General features: G+C 46.2%; 1 protein-coding gene across 1 annotated transcript; it reads left to right on the forward strand.

Moving 5' to 3' along the window:
- The first annotated feature begins 11684 nt into the window (after positions 1-11684).
- LOC119452726 (uncharacterized) lies at positions 11685-12503 on the forward strand. The gene has a single exon (XM_037714681.2). The coding sequence runs from the start codon at positions 11730-11732 to the stop codon at positions 12228-12230; it is 501 nt and encodes a 166-aa protein (XP_037570609.1). The 5' UTR covers positions 11685-11729; the 3' UTR covers positions 12231-12503.
- The last annotated feature ends 6378 nt before the right edge of the window (positions 12504-18881 follow it).

An 18881-nucleotide genomic window follows, 5' to 3' on the forward strand; every position in this document is an offset into this window, starting at 1 on the left:
CACAGAAGTTCGCAGAACATGAAGTTCTACGTGACCTCAATGAGGGTAAGATCCATCGTTCTTTCATTTGTTTTATTGCGATAGCGATTGCGTGGACACTCCAGTGCATTCCTGCCGTCGGCGTCGCCGTGATGTTCCGTACAAAGTCCAAAGGCGAAATCATCGTCTCCGCACGCTGTACACGTGTATGTGCGAGTGAAAGCGTGCGAGAGTTAGCCGATGATGGTGGCTCAATCTCGCCCTCGCAGGGGGAGAAAAGCGGGGAGGAAGCGCGTTGTCTTCCGTCGCGCGCAAGAGATCGGAACTGGAGGGAGCGCTTTCTCCTCCGGCGGCGGCTGCGTGTGGTTGCAGCCGCCCGGGCCCTATCTTGAAAGCGATCTGCGAAGAGTGCAGGGTTTAGGTGCACCGAAGGCTAATAGCTTCGTGTGCGCTCTGTACTCGCCGCTTAGTTCTCGTGGAAGCGAGACAAAGCACGAAGGTCAATTCGCTAGCTGATGCTGCCGCCGCGCTTCCTCATGCCAGCGTTTTGACAGCGAGTGTCCGTGGTCATGCAGTTAGATGTGTTCATTTTGCTTGTGCGCGCGTGACACCATGCTTGTTCATTTAGCTAGTAAGAAAATGTTTACAAGTTTACATGGCCGATAAAACTGCTACCCTTACTTGGTATAGCTGTCTACTAATTTCCTATCGCAATCGATTCTTCGCCTTTCGGGTGAAACTGCGACTTCTTTATTGGGGCAAGGTTTGAGTACGGGCTAGTTGGTATTTCATTTGCTAACTTGACTTTGCAGCGCATACATAGACAAAGAGACAGCAGGAATCACAAAATGTCATTCGTCATTCTTGCTGACGTCATTCCTGTTGTCCCTTTGTCTATGTATGCGTTGTAAATTCAAGTTCTTTTTGGGGCAGCAAATGTACGAAAACTCCAGACACATTTGCGCTGCAGTCACCGTGTTCCGGTTGCGACCGCTCATGAAAGGCAGGAATATCCAGTCTATAGTAGGATACGACTTTAAAAAAAAAAACAGCAGTTGGCAACCAAGGCACACGGACCGCGCAGAGTTGTGTTACTCCGCCAACCAATCACGGAAGCAAACGGAATCGTCGTCATGCGATCTTTTCAATATGGCGTCGTACTTGATACGACTGTACTTGTACTTCCACGTTCTACTACAATAGACGAGTGAAAACGCAAAAAATTACGAGCTTATAGTTTTAGTTTTGTGGTTACCGTCTTATTTAGGTAACAGGGAAAGTGTGAAGTACAAACTATTTGCAGTCTCGCGGAGGAGCAGTGGCTGGCGGGTATGAGGGCGTGGGCGGGGCTTCACTGCTGACTTAATTTGTATCCGGCTATAGCTGCATTTATCTGGCGGGTAAAATAAAATTATATTGGTGGAAATAAATCCAAATGTTTCCGTGACGGAATTTCCAGTCAAAAATTCATTGCCGGTGCGAGTTCCGGTGGGATGGGAGGCCCAGGAAAGCGCAATTTCCTGCAATAATTACTAGACCGAACTCGGTCGCTATGCTCGGTGAGAATCGAAAAATGTACAATGTCCAGCTCAAGCACAATTTGCATAGATGCGCCAGCCAATTGGGTTCGCTTAAGGAAGACTTTTATATAGGATGCTGTATTGTTCATATCGGATTGCTTGATATCGCAATTACGGGGTATATGGGTTTCTTCAACAAGGAAGTACGACAATTCGCAATGATTTTGCTTGGGTACAGAGACATTACCTTGCTGTGTTTAGAAAACTATAATTGCTTTAACATTTAGAAACATGAACCATAATAATTAAGTCGGAAGAACGCCTGAAGCCACGAAATTGAATATTAGACTAATCCGCGCGTACCGATTATTCCGAGGTAGCTGAACAGCAGAGGTTTCTTCTACCGAGTTTTGTAGGAAACTATGCTGCAAATCATTGAGTCATGAGGAGCTAGCCAGAGAATTTCTCTGAAGTCAGTATTAGTGATTTCCTTCTTTTCTGGCTTACTGACGCTTCGCTCGCTGAAGCGCTGACGTTTGAGATATTGGAGAAGTGCAACTTTCCAACTCGGCAAAACCAGTATTTTTGTAGCGTCGTGTTAGGTGGGATCGGCTGCGTAATCTAACGAACAGTAACATGCCGACAACTTGGGTTGCTTGGCGAGCTAATGACAATATTTTAAACTACTCATTTTGTTGTGCAATAAATGAAGGTCCTGAACCTCGAAACCCTAATAAAGTAGTGAAAAGACTCGGATCGCCATCAATAATTTAAAATAATTGCTTGTCTACTGACAGGTTCAGTTGGGTTTCCCAGAAGGAAAGTGTTTCGTGACCTTGTGTGTGTGATTTTCTTTTCTTTCTTTACTTTTTTTTACTTTTACTTATTTTTTTCTCTCTCTCTCCTTTCGCATACCCTTAGCCCTCCCCCGGTACAGGGTAGCCAACCGGAGATAACCTCTGGTTAACCTCCCTGTCTTTCCTTTACCTTTTTCTCTCTCTCTCTCTGAGGTCACGTGGGAGGAGGACATTGCGACGCTTTGACGCCCGCTCGGTCGTCCGCTATGCCGCTACATCGGCCCTCACAATGAGTAGAAGCATCATGGACGGCCAAGCGAGCCGGATAAAGTGCCAAAACGTCACAATATCCTCCTATAACCTGAACGCCTTCTACGTCTCGAAGTCACAGCATCGTAGAAGCGAAACCGAAACTGGCTGTAGAAAAGCTCCTATAATGAATTATTAAGGGCGCAGTGATGCCTGACCGTATCTTTATCACCGTTTAAAATCGCCATACCTTCGTTTAAAGCAATAGAAAGTAGCCTCGAAAATATGCTGTCAGCACTCGTGTTAACGATATGTCGTGATCGCTGTAAGGTAAGATTTACCTCTTAGCTTGAATGTGCAATTTTACCTCCGCCATATATATAAAACGGAAGAAATATGGTTGCTACATATTGTGTCTCTGCTGGATCAGATTCAATATAAGTATGGACGCCTCTGCACATGTGCATCCCTCACGCAGATGTACGGCGAAATGCACAAATATTTACGTAAGTAAGTGCTGTTTGTCATGGTCCAGTCGTTCTGCTTATCGTATATGTCCAACATCACAACTGGCTGATACTCTGAATAGTTCTGGCGCAATAACATTCCGGTGAATGCGGGCCAATGTTGTGCAAAATACGGAAACTGCATGACCTTGGAGGTCGGCCTCCATTAATGCTGAGGGCGCCTTCGCTTCGAGTTGCGATGTCGACCCGAGCTATTCGCGCGCACAGGTTCATTGCTGTTTCTCACCAAAATTTTGAAACTCGCAGCGGCCTGCAGGAGCTCATGCGCCGGAACGCCGCTCGGGTCAGTGCGGCGGCCAAGTTCGTCTTGGGCGAGGACACCCGCAAGGGAGCCAGAGTGGTCGAATCCCTGCACAACCATCCACGGCTACTGGAACTGGTGCAGGAAGGCGCACGAGTCACCGAGGCCGAGGCTCAGGAGATGGCCCGGACAGCCCTGAAGAGGCTTCGAGAGTGCAGCCTTGACGACTACATGAGGCTAACCGGTGTGGTCAAGGAGAAAGTGGAACGCCTTGACCCCGACTCCAAGGACGGCCACCTCGCAAACTTGCCGGCAGAGATCTGGCTCTACGTGCGCCAGTACCTGAAGATTACGCACGTTGTTAATCCCGCGCGGTGTCGAAGTCTGTGCTTGGCCCAGGGGGCCCGTGCCTCCCCTGGTATCTAAGTTTGAGTAAGGAGACTGCCCCCATCACACCCAGCATAAAACAAATAAAGGTGTTCTCAAAAAAATCACGCAGCCTGTGACTGCAGCTCGTATCGACACACAAGTTTCAGGAATCACCGCAATGCGGTCGGTCTGTCCGTGTGTCAATATCTGTCTGCATGCTTGTGCGTTGGTCTGTCTGTCTGTGTCGCTAACAGTCTTCCTGCCAACTTGGGGTCCCTGGGTATTCCATAATCTAATGAGTAGCGCATTGGGTTGTTGTGCAGGGGAAACAGGGTTCGCAACCAACCGCCGGGTCAACTTGAGTCCCTGGGTATGCACTGCTCTTCAGTTAACCTCTTTGACGCCCATTTGGGACATTGCGTATGTGCCCACCTTCAATTAACTTCTTTGACGTCAACTCTGGCCACTGAGTATGCGAAAGTGGGCATTTGCCGCTCTCTAAAGAAGTACTTGGACGCCATTTTTGGTCACTGCGGTTATGTGCCGCTATCCATTCAAACCTCTTTGACTCGGCCTTGAGTCACTGGGTCAAGTAGCCTGAGAATGCTGCTCGCATTAACAATCTTTAAAGTTTTTCCGCTGTTGGGAAGAACCGAACCTGGGTCACGTATCTTTAGATAGACTTGTCTGAATATACTGTATATTCACACATGCGCCACATGCGGACTTTGTGGTGGTGCCATTTGATGACAAAGAGTGTCCACTGAAGAAGAGTGAGAGAGGAGCCAAGTTGCATACGTGCCTCATATAGGAGGTGTTTGCTCTTCTAGTCCGGCCGTGGCTGCGCTTGGCATGGCTGAGCGCGGCCATGCGCGAAATATCTTGAAGGAATCTGCAGTGGGGGGGAAAAGTTTGGGCGAGCCGAGATGGCTGATGGCTTCGTGTGCTGTGTTCTCGAGCGGCTAATTCACTTTGAAGCACGAGGCAGCACCAAGGGGAATTCGCTCGCCGCTTCTATCACTCTGCATCATGCCAGTGTTGTGACAGCGAGTGTCTTTAGGGTCATCGAGTAAGATCTACTCATGTTCGTCCGTGCGCGCGTGACACTGTGCTTGTTAATTTGATTAGTAAGCGAACGCTTACTGTAATTTATACGGCTAATGAAACTACAGACCTTGCTTCGTGTAGTTTTAGAATACTTTATTATCGCTGTCAATGCTTCTATCGGGCGAAACTGCGACGTTCTTTATAAAAGATAGGGTCATTAAGCACACCGCTCAGTGTTCTATTAAAACGTTATGTTTTAATTTACTCTTCCGCGTTCTCACAAATGCGGAATCACAGCGAGTAGCATGTTTTACTCTGGCTCAACATGCGCTCCGAGAAACCCGTAGTAGACAACATCGCGCAGTAACACATGTGCAAAAGATTTCGTGTGGGCGCTTGTAGTTGAGTTCCTCTCGCCGCGTTATATGTAGACACGTGGTACTGATAAATCTCAAAATATCTGTCTTAACCTAACCAGGACGGCGCATGTAAAGCGGCGACATCGTTTAGTCAACCTCAGTATTTATCTGCCAGCTGCATGTATTCGTGCGATGACGTTTTAGTCCGCAACCTGCTGATTATTATAGTAAGAAACGGAAAAAGCTTCCGTCCGAAATAGCTTCCAGCGAAAAAAAAAAGAACATAGGTGCTGTCACGCGAATGAGCTACAGAGAAAACCGCCGCCACCTATCGGCAAAAAAGAGGGGCACGTTTGCCATTTTTGCCACAGCGACACCTGGTGGTAGGCAGCCTTCACGCGCGCTTGCGTGCCCAGTGTATTGTGCACAGGGCTAATGGCTTGGCGTAGTGATAAGGCTAGTATTCGGTGCGACCTTTAATTCGCCCGCGCCTACGTCACGCCTCGTTTTGTCTCCATGACGATACAATTTATGACGGCATTACCAGCGAGGTTCGATTGTGTATATAAAGAAAACGGGCAAAAAACAAGCAGAACGAACCCAAACGCACGAATAAGAAGAAAAGAAAAGAAGAAGAGTACCGTATAACGAAGTGTATATCGACTCTTTCTCTCTCGACGAGCCCTCCAGGCGCACACACACCTGACACACGAGAGCCGAGTCTCACGCCAACTCCTTCGATCGGGAGCTATAGCAACAACTGATCGAGCCTCGGATATAAATGGCGCAGCGAGAATGAAAGGACGCGAATCGACAAACTCGGCAAGAACTGGGGCACGCACGCACGTACGTGCAAAAAAAAAACGTTTAAATAAATGTGGGATAGGGAATGCTGGAGAGCATTATGCTCTCCTGTTGCGCCACACCGGCCACGGTGTGCAGCAGACGACAATGGCGTCTGCTAGCAAGAACGTCGCGAACAGGTGTCGTCTGGAAGGAGCGGACGTCCTCTGATGTTTGTGGTTCTCGGCGTCACTGGAGGAGGCCTTGATCACGCCGAAACGCCACCATCGAACGAGGTAAGTGCTGACGTGCTTGTGACAAGAATTTGTGCGAGAAGAAAGAAAGACACTTCGAATATATCTTACAAGTGTGCTTCAATTAAGCAGCGAAAACGCCCATCAATTTGACCATTTCATGATAACAAATCACCTTAAGTTAGATTATTCGACATCCCAGCGCGGAATTCCCGCGCTAGCTACAAAAAAATAACGACAAACCCGAAGTTAATTATGTCGAAGTTGTATATTATCATGATTAATCCGTTCAAAAGTCGAGCCATACCGATTCATAACGCGCAATTGTAATGACCACTCTAGCGTCCCTATCAATCACGATATCTCAATTGTGTTTGTCAAACGCAACGTTCTGCCAGTTTCTCGTGTCTATTACATAATTGCGTCTAATTCAGGGTCGTTCCTTCTTTCCCGTGAAGCACAGGCTCGCACATCTAACCGGCTTCACAATCACCTAAGCTTCAGGAGCATTTTCATTGGGACACATTCGTACAATTCATTTGCACTACGCTGTGCAGTTCGCTTTTGGAATCTCCTTCCCGGCGACATAGTTTTCATAACTAGTATCATAGCATTTCGTGAAGTGTTTCTTCAGTGTATGTGCAAATATGCCTTTTTTTTTGGTATGCAAGGAATCTCCACTTGGAACTACTTCTAAGGAAGGCATCGCTTTCGGGATATGCTTCATTGAAACCTGTGATAAAGGTGTACTCTTGTTCAACTGACTCATTTTGAGAAAACGCCGTTTTATGCACTGACTAACAGAAACAACTCAAACGCCAGTGTACTTGGTCACCCACTTAGGGGATTAATATTTCGAAAGTGGTGTCAAATTGAGAATTTGTTCCAAGTGTATCACCATGCGAAGTCACCGGCTACAATTAAATAATTAATTAATAATACATTTTAATTACTGAAGTTCGGTTAATTAGTCATCTGTGCATATCGATTTCTTGTGCAAGTAATGTCCGCCTCTTCCAGTAGCCCAGCTCTAGGACTATACTTGTGCTATCTTCCACAGGTAATTTTCTAAACAATCTGTACAGTTTCAAAAACATTCAGTATATCATCGCCTTACTTTACTGTGCGATTGTGACCTTTAAAAGCAAGACATATCACATTTTCTTCAAACTTGCAAAGAAGTCTCTATTGGATAGGTGAAAAGTGTGGCCCGTTTATGTGGTGGTTTAGGAACAATCTGGCAGTGCTAAAAGGTCGCGCAAGACAGCTTTCAAGCTGGCCTGATAATTGTGAGAGCTGGTTGACGCTGATCGCGATAAATACAGTGCTGTAAAACACTACATAGGACGCCAGGAATAGCTCGAGGTCCCATGTGATTCCTGTCTTTCTGTGTGCTTCACGGCTCTGCATTCGTCAAGATGACATCTTTAAAGCTGTAGTACGGCAAACAACTGCGTCTATAATTACGAGTATTTGTTTTCATTATAACCATCATAACATGCTTAGGCTGGCAGTGAAACTTTGCCGGATATTACACGACCTTTGAAACGCTACCGTAGGGCTCTCAGTGACACGGCTTGTTGAATATGCCATTAGAATTTGTGCACTTACAGAAACGTGTGACCCACTCTCAGCGAGAACTCCAGCTTGCTTTCTAAACCAAAGTTGACGATAAGATGGTATGGCACATGGTATGGCACATGATATATAGGATTTCAGATCCCTCCTGGCCATTGCAGCACTTTACAATCAGCATGATAGAAGAGATTGACAAGCTTCGGGCCATCGGCGGTTTTGGAGGCTTGTTTTCGAGGTGAAAAATATGTTTTGTTTCCTTGTTTAGATGAGTCACGGAGCGTTGGGAGTTTTCAAAGGGAACGCAGGAGTTTCACTAAGGACAACACGCCCCATACTGGTCTATCAGACATGTTGGTGGGGGTCACCAGATGTGACGAGTGGGTACTTTTTCCAAACTAGATGTTGGCGATCAGCTGATGAGTTCTTGCGACAAGACTACTGCCCATATGATATGGGAAGTCTGATTTCCCTCGGCCCAGTTTCTATGACCCAGTTTCACCCCTGTTTCAAGTTTCAAGGTCCCAGTTTCAAGTTTGTTGGACTCTATAACTGACATGTGAAATCCCGATAATCGGATAGACGCGATTAAACACCTTTTGTTTATTGGTGGTCTCGAAGGCCGTGCTTACAGAATGATCTGGTGTGTGCGTTAGCTTATTTATATACATGGCGGATTGGCCGAGTGTAGGCAATCTTCAAAAGAAAATGGAGCGTTTGACTACTGAAGAAGCACTACTGACGGCTTTTATGTATAAGTGTGGTGGGGCGACCACGTAGATTCGACGAGTTGACACATTAATCGGACATACGTTTTGTACAGAGAGTTCCATTTTCCAAAACAGAGCTGTCGACGCGCTGATGTGTTCTGGCGATACGGTTACACGTGATATGGGAATCTAGAGAAAAGGGCCGTATTCACAAAAATCTCTTGGTTAGAATGTTCGTAAGAGAATGTTCCAGCCGACCCTGATGCTGGGCATAATATTAGCGAAGATCTACGGCCAATAGCGCAGAGCACTTGCGAACAAAAGGCTTTGTGAATTCTGCCCCAGATTTACACTCGACATATCGTGAAATAAGACGACTGGCTCAAGTGATCACTTCACGCCCACGTTATTTTGCCACGGTGACTATATGCAATCATATTATGTGAAAGCATTGACGAGTTGAATATTAATAATATTAAGGCGGGCACAACGCTAAGGACACGGACGAGTGTGAAGGCCTATCGAAAGTGACCCGTTACACTGAATATGCTACCAGCGTAGCGTGTCGTTCCCTGTGTGTCCTTCACCTTTGTCCATATTGCTAGCGCTGTTCCCGCCTGGATATGAAATACGCAAGTTTATGCGCAGGCTGCAATTGTTTGGCTGGCCAGTTGCAAAATATCTCATTAATGCACATTCGTGGGAGGTAGCTTATGTGGAAACTCACCACCAGTCTAGAATGATTGTAATTCCCCCCATTTAAGCAGCTGCATGCTGTCGTCGACTGTACAGTTCCACTTCTGTACCCTTTTTTACGACAGAAGGTTGTCACATGGCAGAAAGTGGTAGTTCCGGTCCAAATATTGATTGGCCAAATATATTCTACAACGCGTATCAAGACATGACGAAATAATCGCACTATAGCACAGGCGAACAAGAAGTGTACAGCCAGAAAGTTGGCGCTAGCGCTTTAGCGAAGTCATATTGCTAGATTGATTAATATGGCAGGCCACTGGTGGGCCAAAGCGTATACATAGGTTTTCAAGGTTCAAATTTTGCGCTCTTGTCTCAGCAGGTGACGCCTAAATTACTACACCTGATCGTCAAACGGTCAACACAAATGAGAAAAACGGCAATGTTTGACGCGGCAAAGTTTCAGTTCAATGATTGCATGTGCTTTCGCTTCGTTGTGGCAAGGATCTTTTGCCTGGCACAGGAGCAAGCAAGAGTTGGCACAGGAGACCTCCAGCAAGCGGTGGACTCAAAACTGACATGCGCTCACATTCCTCGGGCAGATTTTGCGAACTTAGACATATTTCAGGCAAGTTTTCTAAACGCCCATTGACAATCAACTTACATCATCGGATGTTGATTAAGAAGCACAAAGAGAGAGCGAAAAATTTCACGATTCGAAATGCAGAGAGGTCGGCCTGAAGTACATTCCTCTAGCCAGCTACTCTGCGCTGGGGAAAGCGAAAGAGGAAAGAAAGAGGAGCATGATGGCTGACGATGACGACGGAAGGCAGGATGTAAAACATATAACAAACAATTAGGTCTACTCAAAGCCTACAGTCCGGACCAGCCATTTTTAATTTAAAAAGTCAAGTAAGGTTTGGATGGCCTGAAACCTAGATTTAACGTCTTGCCAAGGACCTAAAGTAACGTCCTCCGATAACGGTCGACTGTCAAGTCGCGCAAGATCATTGGTCGACTACTGTTGCTCTTCCACGTATCCTTAGGGCAGTCACACAACACATGTCCTCTAGCCTCATTCACATGACAAAGCCCACAGTCTGGAGACTCGATGCGTCGCATTAGGTGCGCGTACCCATGCATGAACTGGTTAAGAAGTAAACGTGTACATACAACGTAAAACATCTGGAATTCGGCCCCTGAAAATGTGCGATTCAGTATGAAGCGAACATCGGAGCTTGGCGGAAGGCATGCTGGGAATGACTGCAATATTCTGCATGTGGGTGTATAGAGTGAAGCTCCGCACATAATGGCAAGCTTCACGTGCCATGATTTGTTTTGTTGTGAACGCTATAGCCCTTGACGCTACAACAGTAATGCCAAAAAGAAAACAATAACAACGAAGCACAGTGCTGTGTCGATTACGATGGTGATGATGATGATTATGATGTGAGCATTCTCTCTTAAACGAGGTGGTGGCCAAACTCGGTTTTTGACGTTCATCCTGTACCTAAATAAGTAAATATTTTGCACAGAACGTTCCATTGTTCAAAACAGAAAGTTTGCTTCATTACGTATATTTCTTTCTTTGCACCACTAATATTTGCTGCTGTTGCAATGATGCATGCCAAGATAGTACATCAAAGGCAATTGTGCTGATGAAAATAATGGTATATAAAACGAGTCGCATACATGTGAAAACACTTCTGATATGGCCTGTGCGGCAAATTTGAGTAAGACCGATATGTGAAGTGCTTTAGTAAGAATAGTTGGGCAATAGACGGCAAGGGGTTTGTTCTCGGTATTTGTAAATATGTTGTTGTGTAGTGGGTTCACATCGTTCTTGTTCTTTTTCACAATACATGTTTTACATCACATATTTTTCACATAGCTAGATAGGTGATTTTCTAGTAGGCTAGACATAGAATACTCTGTTTTCATGCCTGACGTTCCAGTTAAGAGTCCTCACATGGAGTCCGTGTTCTGTAAACTTGACAATACACAGTAAGAATGGGAAATTATTAATCTGTTCCGTATCTGTACTCCTTTCATGATGCTGATGATGCATAAATGTAGTGAAATTGAATTTTCATTGCACATAATTAATTGGTCGCTGAAGCGGATAGACTGCAACACAGATTTAATTAACGCAGCTTATACAGCCATTAAAATTAGGGCCTCGGGCAGGCTTATTACATCCGTGTTTTATTCGCTGTATGGATACTGTGACAATCTTCCAGAACATTTTCAATGGTTTTTGCACCATTTCCACACACTTATCACGAATATTATTCTGAATTTCTTCTCGTGTGTCTCCGAGTTTTCAAACAATGATCTGACTTCGAACGCGTGGACATGACCCTGTTTCCTTATGATTTCATTCGTAGTTGTTCGAGAGGCCACACTCATACACCGGACTGTCACGCACATTTTAACACTGTCGGAACATTTTTATTATCCTATAGTATACTAGCTGTAACCGCACGTAGTATATATTACAACCCTGCCCCAACTATCCTCAAATTACAACTATACCTCAGCAACCATACTAAAACTGCACACTTAAATTATACTATAGCATCGCTTTCAAGTCTTCTTCCCACGCCTTTCACTGCAGCCTTCGGTTATGCTGTCCCGGAGGTCGTGCCAAGAGCGCCAGTGCTCGGGCGGCGTTGACGAAGAAACGACTCGCTATGTCGGCCCATCACCGTGGCGCTTCGGCAGCGTCATCTTCCTCGGCTTCTTCATCAAGCTCTCGGGCATCCTCTTCATCCTGGTCGGCTTCAACTCGTCCGCGCCGGGTCTCCGGCTCCTGGGATTCGTTCTCATCCCAATCGGCATCGTGGTCTTCAGCGGTGGCGTCCTCTGGGCCGCCATGGAAAGTTGGCGCTACCGCGCCGCCCTCATGGCCATCCACGCTCTGGACCCACTGGCGGCGTCCGGGGTGTTCCTCAATGGAACCTCGGTCAGTTCTGTGTCGGTGAACGTGGCGCCGAGGAGCGCCGTGCACTCGGCACCGCCCGTGGACCCCGACGGCCCAATGGCTGGCCTGGAACCCGTGCAGTTCAGCAAGTACCCCGTCGTACTCCCGGTGTACGCGGCACCGGCCCAGACGTCAGCCTCCTGACCCGGAAGAAACGCGCACCGAACCGTGGTGGTGCCGCCGAACGCGGTGTGCGGACCTTGAGTTCCTATAGTTGAAAAAATGAGACATCGACGTTTAAGCGGTGGTGCTTTTGAAATGAAGTGGTTGTGCTAAACCGGCACCGTCAAACTCCACCCCTTCATGTGTTCGAAAGTCGAGTTGTGTCAGTGTCGTATGAGGATAACACATCGGTCAGCTGCAGTAAGAGTTGTTATAATTGAGCATTTAGCTGTAAACACCTCTATGATGCTAAACGAAAATGGCGCGGTTCAGCAAGTAGATCGTCGTGCATCGGTGTATGCGGCAATGGCCCTGCCGTCGGCGCCTTGACCCGGAATGAACGCGCACCATGCCATGGGGCGGGGCCATCAACGAGGTGTGCGGGCCGTTACCGTTTCGAAACCTACGTGCACGCCCTGCTACATCGACGTGAACCTTCCGCGTGTTTGTAGTAAAGCACTTCTGCCAAACAAGCACCATAAAGCCCCTTCTGTGTTTGGGAGACCAAATTTGGTCTGAGGGCCGCGCAGAAACAACTCCTCCGTCAGCCTGATGTAAGCAGTCATAGAGTTGAATATTTAGCTGCTATCCTTATGCTTGATGGAAGTGGCGCTGTTCAGGGAGTACTCAGTCTTGCTTACACTGTATGCAGTGCTGGTCGACTATGAAGTCGGCGTCCTGATTCGCAAGAGATGCGCACCCCTAACGTTGTAGTATAGTGTGTGTAGGTCAGGATTGTTGAATCTCGAATGCAAAGCCGGCAGAGAACAAATTCTCGAAAATGAATGGCCCAAAAGGTTGAACTTCGCTTCCCGTACGTGTACAGATAACGAGCTTTTCAAATAAATTGCTCAGGTAAACCAGTACCGTCGAACACCACCTATATCTGTGTTCGAAACTCGCGCAAAGTAGGTTTGTAGGTCGTGTGAGGGTCTGTCTATACTCCTCGGTTAACCGCAGTGGAACTCGCAGAAAACTGAACGCTCGGCTGTTAGCACTTGTTATGTCGTTGACCTGAAATGACGCAGTTCTGAGAGCGCCACCGTCGTGCCCTTTTACCCCTTTCAAGATTAACTTCACAGTTCGAAGCTCAAGGTGTTCGGACACGAAAGCTTGTTTGTTCGTTCGTTCGTTTGTCTGTTTGTTGTTGACCATTTATCAGCACGCACGCTGGAACCCTCATGCTAGTTGCACTAACTACTGGATTTTAACAAGTAGACGGCCGCCGTGCTGTCGGCGCCTTTCTTTCTTTATCAATGTCATTAACTACACTCCAAGTAGTTGCTGTAAAAATCCGAGAAATCACAGGGAGAGGCTGCAGGAGCTTCAGGGTGGCGACGATACCAGCCTTTTCTGTCTTCGTGTTTTGAGGTTCACCAAGCTTCCCCTCTGGTAATTAATGGCGGTTCTTTTCCTATTGCAGAAGTGCAATGAGTTGTTACGACTTAGCTGAATATTCCTATTTACAACCCATTAATCCGCTCGCTTCAAAACAAATCATACAGACAAGAGGCTCTTTTGAAGTTATTAGTTTTTTTTTTTTTTCATCCCGAAAAAATCGGTTCATTCAAAGCTCTCGTTGGACATATATCATGAAGTCCCAATCGTTCCAGATACTTTGTTTAGTCAATTCGATGGGGGTGAAATGCAAAAACGCCTGTGTCCCGTGTATCGGGGGCACGTTGAAGACATTCAACGTGCGTTTGTTTCTCCCCTTTGTTTTCTACCTTCACGCCTTTCTGGTCTCCGTCCTCGGTGTGCCCTACACGCATGCGCATAGAGCGTAAAGGATGCCCGTGGTCAAAATTAATCCAGAGTCCCCCACTACGGCGGGCCTCATAATCAGATGGTGGTTTTGGCACGTAAAACCACAAAATTCAGTTTAGTCACTAAGTTCGAGTCATTTTTCTCTCGTTCTAGTCTAAGTCAAATTTTAATCAAATTTAGTTAATAAACACATTCCTGTGCTGCGGACCTGCCAATCGCACATTTCCGTTGTTCACGCTTCACAATACTATAGCTCTTGGGCCGTACCTGCTAACATGAAGTTGTTTGCGTAATCTTTCTTTCGGGGGCTCTTTAACAATATGTTGTCCTTTGTGCTATCTTTACATTACATGCTGTCTTTATGGTAGACTGTTAACACTATCTCGGGGCCATTTGTACACTGTCTGGCAAGTCATTTTTGTTGTGCCAAGCGGTGTCTGTGCAAACATCGACAATACTCACATGCATCACAGCGGGAAGTCTATTCAAAGCAGCACGTGGTCAATAAAGCCGCAACGTAATTTCTCTGACAGCTTTTATAAGGGTGGGCTTTTGTTTGACTCGGCTAAAGTGTAGTGTTCAAGTTTTAACCTTGTGTTTATTTATCGAGCTGTTTAATTAACCCTGTAATGTTCCACGCATCATATATGCTACGCTGACTTTGAGATTTTCATTTCAACACTGTACACTGTAAACTTAAGGCACTTAAGCGGTGTTTTTATTACGCTGGAAAAAGTTCTCAGCTGTGCGTATAGTTCAGCAGAATATTTACTGATTAATTGCTTTACCACTAAAGTTTTAACTCAAGTAAAGTTTTATTGTGGCTGTTTTTTTTTTTTCTTCTTTTCGTACAAATGTACTCGCAATGGCCAGAAATAAAAGTGAGCAAGTTGTACTCGTTTTCTTTGATGTGAAATTGTGTTTGGAAAATACAGCTTTGATGTCCACATTCAAAACGCGACATTCAGAAAAGCTCACTTCGCGGGCTAATCTTTTGACCTGCAGTTGGTTAACCGTGTAGTTTCTCGGTTTAATTAGTTTACGCAGTATACCCGCGCACAGCAACGTACGCGATGTTGACGCACTCATTCTAAATGCCACAGAATTCAGGAGATGCATGCAGACGGGTGAATTTTTATGTCATCAGATTTTTTTTTGTATTGAGAGAGTGCTGTACTATTATTAGCTATGTTCATATACAGATTAGAAACCGAGAGCCACGCGCTTCATCCTTAAATCGGCCTTATCATTATCGATGACGCTATTATATCGACTATAACACAGAAGAATATGATCCGGCAACGTCAAAGTGCGTCTGTCCTCTGCGTCAAACTAATCCACATCTTGTCTCCGAATGTTCTTATGTCATTCTCTGACCACCGTGACGGAGAGAGCGTCTTTCAACTCAAACGCACGTGATTTATCGTATATAACAAAAATAATCACAGGTCGCGATAGCATTCCATTATTGTGGTAGCACATTTATTATCTGTCACTCGCTGCTGTTTGCGCTTCTCTGGCGCAACCCTGACACTCGTAGAAGAAATGGTTCGCGTGAGAGGTGAGAAGAGTTGTGAAAATGTATGGGATTCTAATCGCGCTGAAAGATACGCGCCGATGGCAAGTACTCCTGTCTCTGCCACATTTTGTGTGCGGAGATAAAACACAATGGAGCAGAAGCCTCAAAAACCTAGTGTTGATTTAGGTTCACTGTTTGTTCAGAAAGTCATATAGCGGGTGAAAGAAAGCATAGGTTGTGCACAGGTATTTCAGGAGACAAATTTCGAACTACAAGTTCACCGTTACTTTAGGCTCAGGAGATAATTAGGGGAGAAAACTAGTCATCTAAATGTTACAAGCAAAAATTTAAGCGTGGTGTCGAACAAGATTTTCTGCTTGTATGCAGGTGATAAAAGTAATGGTGCTGTAAAGTACTGCAGTGCACAAAGCATATAGTAGCAAGAAGTTGAAACTCACACCTCGCCCTTTCAATAACTTATCTTAATGAGCTGCGCAAAAAAAAATAAAAACACACACACACACACACACACTACGTGGAATTGTTTGGGCCTGATGGTGAAGCACTATTGGTGCGAGATGGCGAGACGGGTTAGTTGGTTGATGATCATCCAGAAGGATTTTTTTTTTTAAGCGAAGCTTTATAGGCTCACAAGTGTCGGCGGTGGTGGTGGTCCAAACTATCCAAACTGGTGGTCCAAGAAATGGTCCAAACTCAATGGCACATACCAGAGACAAAATAGAAAGAGAGAGAGACATAAACAAAGAAAGAGAGAGAGAAACAAGGAAAGAAATCATCGCGAAGGTCAGATTCACAAACGGCCAAGCTTTGCTTACACCCATTTTCTCTACAGGGGAAGGGCTGGTGATTTTTTATTTTTTTTACAAAAGCTCAGTCGTGAATGAAGTTGCTGTGCCGTATCTTTCTTCCTTGCCCCTCTTTCTGCGTCTCTGCTTTAATGCTTCAAAAAATCCTTCATTAATAGGTTTGTCTCTCGTAACGTGGTATGTTTTGAGGGACCAGCGTTCAGGGCCGCGATTTTGTAGCGATGCCTTATGACTTATTCTGTACTAGTCTTATATCATCCACCGCTCACGGCCGGCTGATCCCGTCGATAACGCGAGCGGACCCCGTCGCTCTGACCACTCACAAAGCGCGATAAGCGCGAAAGGCCATTATTACCGGAAAGGCATCGCTACAAAATACCGGCGCAGGAATTCGCCGATCAGCAGCCTGAACCGATCCAAAATTGACTTTGCGGTCGTTTTAGCAGAGCACAGTGAATTTGGGACACGATGAGCTGACGTGAGCCCCAACTGCCGACAGACAGAACGGTTTTATTACTGTGACGCGTCGGCAGGTAAAACCACCTTATCTGCTACAATTTCCCAGATAAGACCCTTCTTGCCCGAAAGCTTAAGATAACGCGTTCGTTTCTCCCCTTTGTTTTCTGCCTTCACGCCTTTCTGGTCTCCGTCCTCGGTGTGGCCTACACGCATGCGCAGTGAGCGTAAGGGATGCCCTCTGACGACTCTGGCAAACACTGGGGGCTTTGAAGTCGCGAGCCATAATTTCTCTCGCGGTTGACGCGAGGTAAACAGCCGCAGTTTTTTTCCGTCCGAGCTACCGTAGCAAGTTATTACTGCCGGCTTCCACTTCGGCGCCAGCGCGGGATAATTCCTGTTTCCCTCTGATCCGTGGCCGAAGGCAAACTCATTCTAGAACTGTTCCGTTCTTGCGGTGTTTCTGCCCTGTTTCATCTTCCGTAATTTTTTGTAGAATTCCGCGCGTTCACCTTCTCTGTTTGGTGGAGCTTATAAGAGTAGGTGCAAGTGAGTTCAAGAGGTAAAACGCGAGTGAGTGAGTGAGTGAGTGAGTGAGTGAGTGAGTGAGTGAGTGAGTGAGTGAGTGAGTGAGTGAGTGAGTGAGTGAGTGAGTGAGTGAGTGAGTGAGTGAGTGAGTGAGTGAGTGAGTGAGTGAGTGAGTGAGTGAGTGAGTGAGTGAGTGAGTGAGTGAGTGAAGAATTGGGTGAATGAATACGCACGTACTAAACCCGTTGAGTACCGGGGGTTTCCTTTCTGCTGCTCCTCATCCAAGGCCAGAATTTTTACAGCGAACCTCTCTATTCCAAGTGTTTTATGCATTTTTCGTATCCCTCAACAAAAATCTGCGTGTGCAAAAACTCGGCTCCCGAATCTGATGCAAAATCGCTTCATTCTATGAAAACGTTTACACGTCTCATCACTTGGACATGCATTCTCAGTAGGTTATAAATAGGCACCATTTTCAAAATCAGTATATAGACTCTCAGGTAGATAATAATGGTTTCTCAACGATTTCCCGCTGTACGACCCCCGTCGGCCATGTGGCGCTCGCCCCGCCCTTCCTTTGTCGTCGTTCCAAGCGCTTGCGTGCCTAGTTTCCTTCCGCTCTCCCGGCGTGGCGGTCCCGTCACGCGTGTCTAGTTTCCTCCGGCTCTCCGAGGAGGTGGTAATCTTCCACGCGAATATATACGCCGCCGATCAAGACCGCCGATCAAAATAAAAGTGCGTGTGCGTGTGTCTTTCTTCGGGATGACCGCCGTCGCCACTAAAGAGAAATAAAACTTGCTCATACTTTTGATCTAAATTCTGTGTCACCTCTATGTCGTGTGCTAAACTGCTTCGCTGGTAATCCACCTTCACAGCAGTAGAGTGGTGCGTGATTTTTATATTTAGTTTCTTTTTTCAGATACGTTTCGTGCTACACAGAAGCTTGTTTCTCACCGTTGCTTTCATCCGAGTCGGAATAACAGACTTGCCATGCGCACTGGCTAAGCTACCGTATTCGTAATGAGTGAAGAATCGGCGGAGCGTGATGATGAAACGGCTCATTACTGAGCGAACGGGTGATTCAGTGTACTTCATTACAGTCCGCTGTTAAAGAAAACACTCAAATGTGTGCCTCTCACTCTGCTGGCCCACTAGTTAGAATTGGCTGCACACAGAACCAATATCAGTGCACTACACAGGTGTGTCGAAAGGAGTCGGAGCTACCAATCACAAATTATCTGCTGCAAATCTGATCGATTGTACGAAGGTCAGAATTTTTCTTTCTCTTGCGAGAAAGAAAACTTCGGGCATGTTCTGCACTCGAATGTTCCTTTTAACTGTGGACCCCTCGTACATCACTTATCAAGAGTACTTATGCCTGGCATTGCGTCATAACATTTATGTGTGACGGGGCTCGTACGAAACTCCAGAAGGTGAGATGCCACCATATAGTTTCCTAGAAAATTCACTAGAGCGAACTCTGGCGCTAGTGTCTGCGGCAGCTGCATGCATGGTTGTTGAACCAACATGGGGAAT

This window comes from Dermacentor silvarum, chromosome 5 (assembly GCF_013339745.2).
Source record: "Dermacentor silvarum isolate Dsil-2018 chromosome 5, BIME_Dsil_1.4, whole genome shotgun sequence".
Taxonomy (NCBI): Eukaryota; Metazoa; Arthropoda; class Arachnida; order Ixodida; family Ixodidae; genus Dermacentor; species Dermacentor silvarum.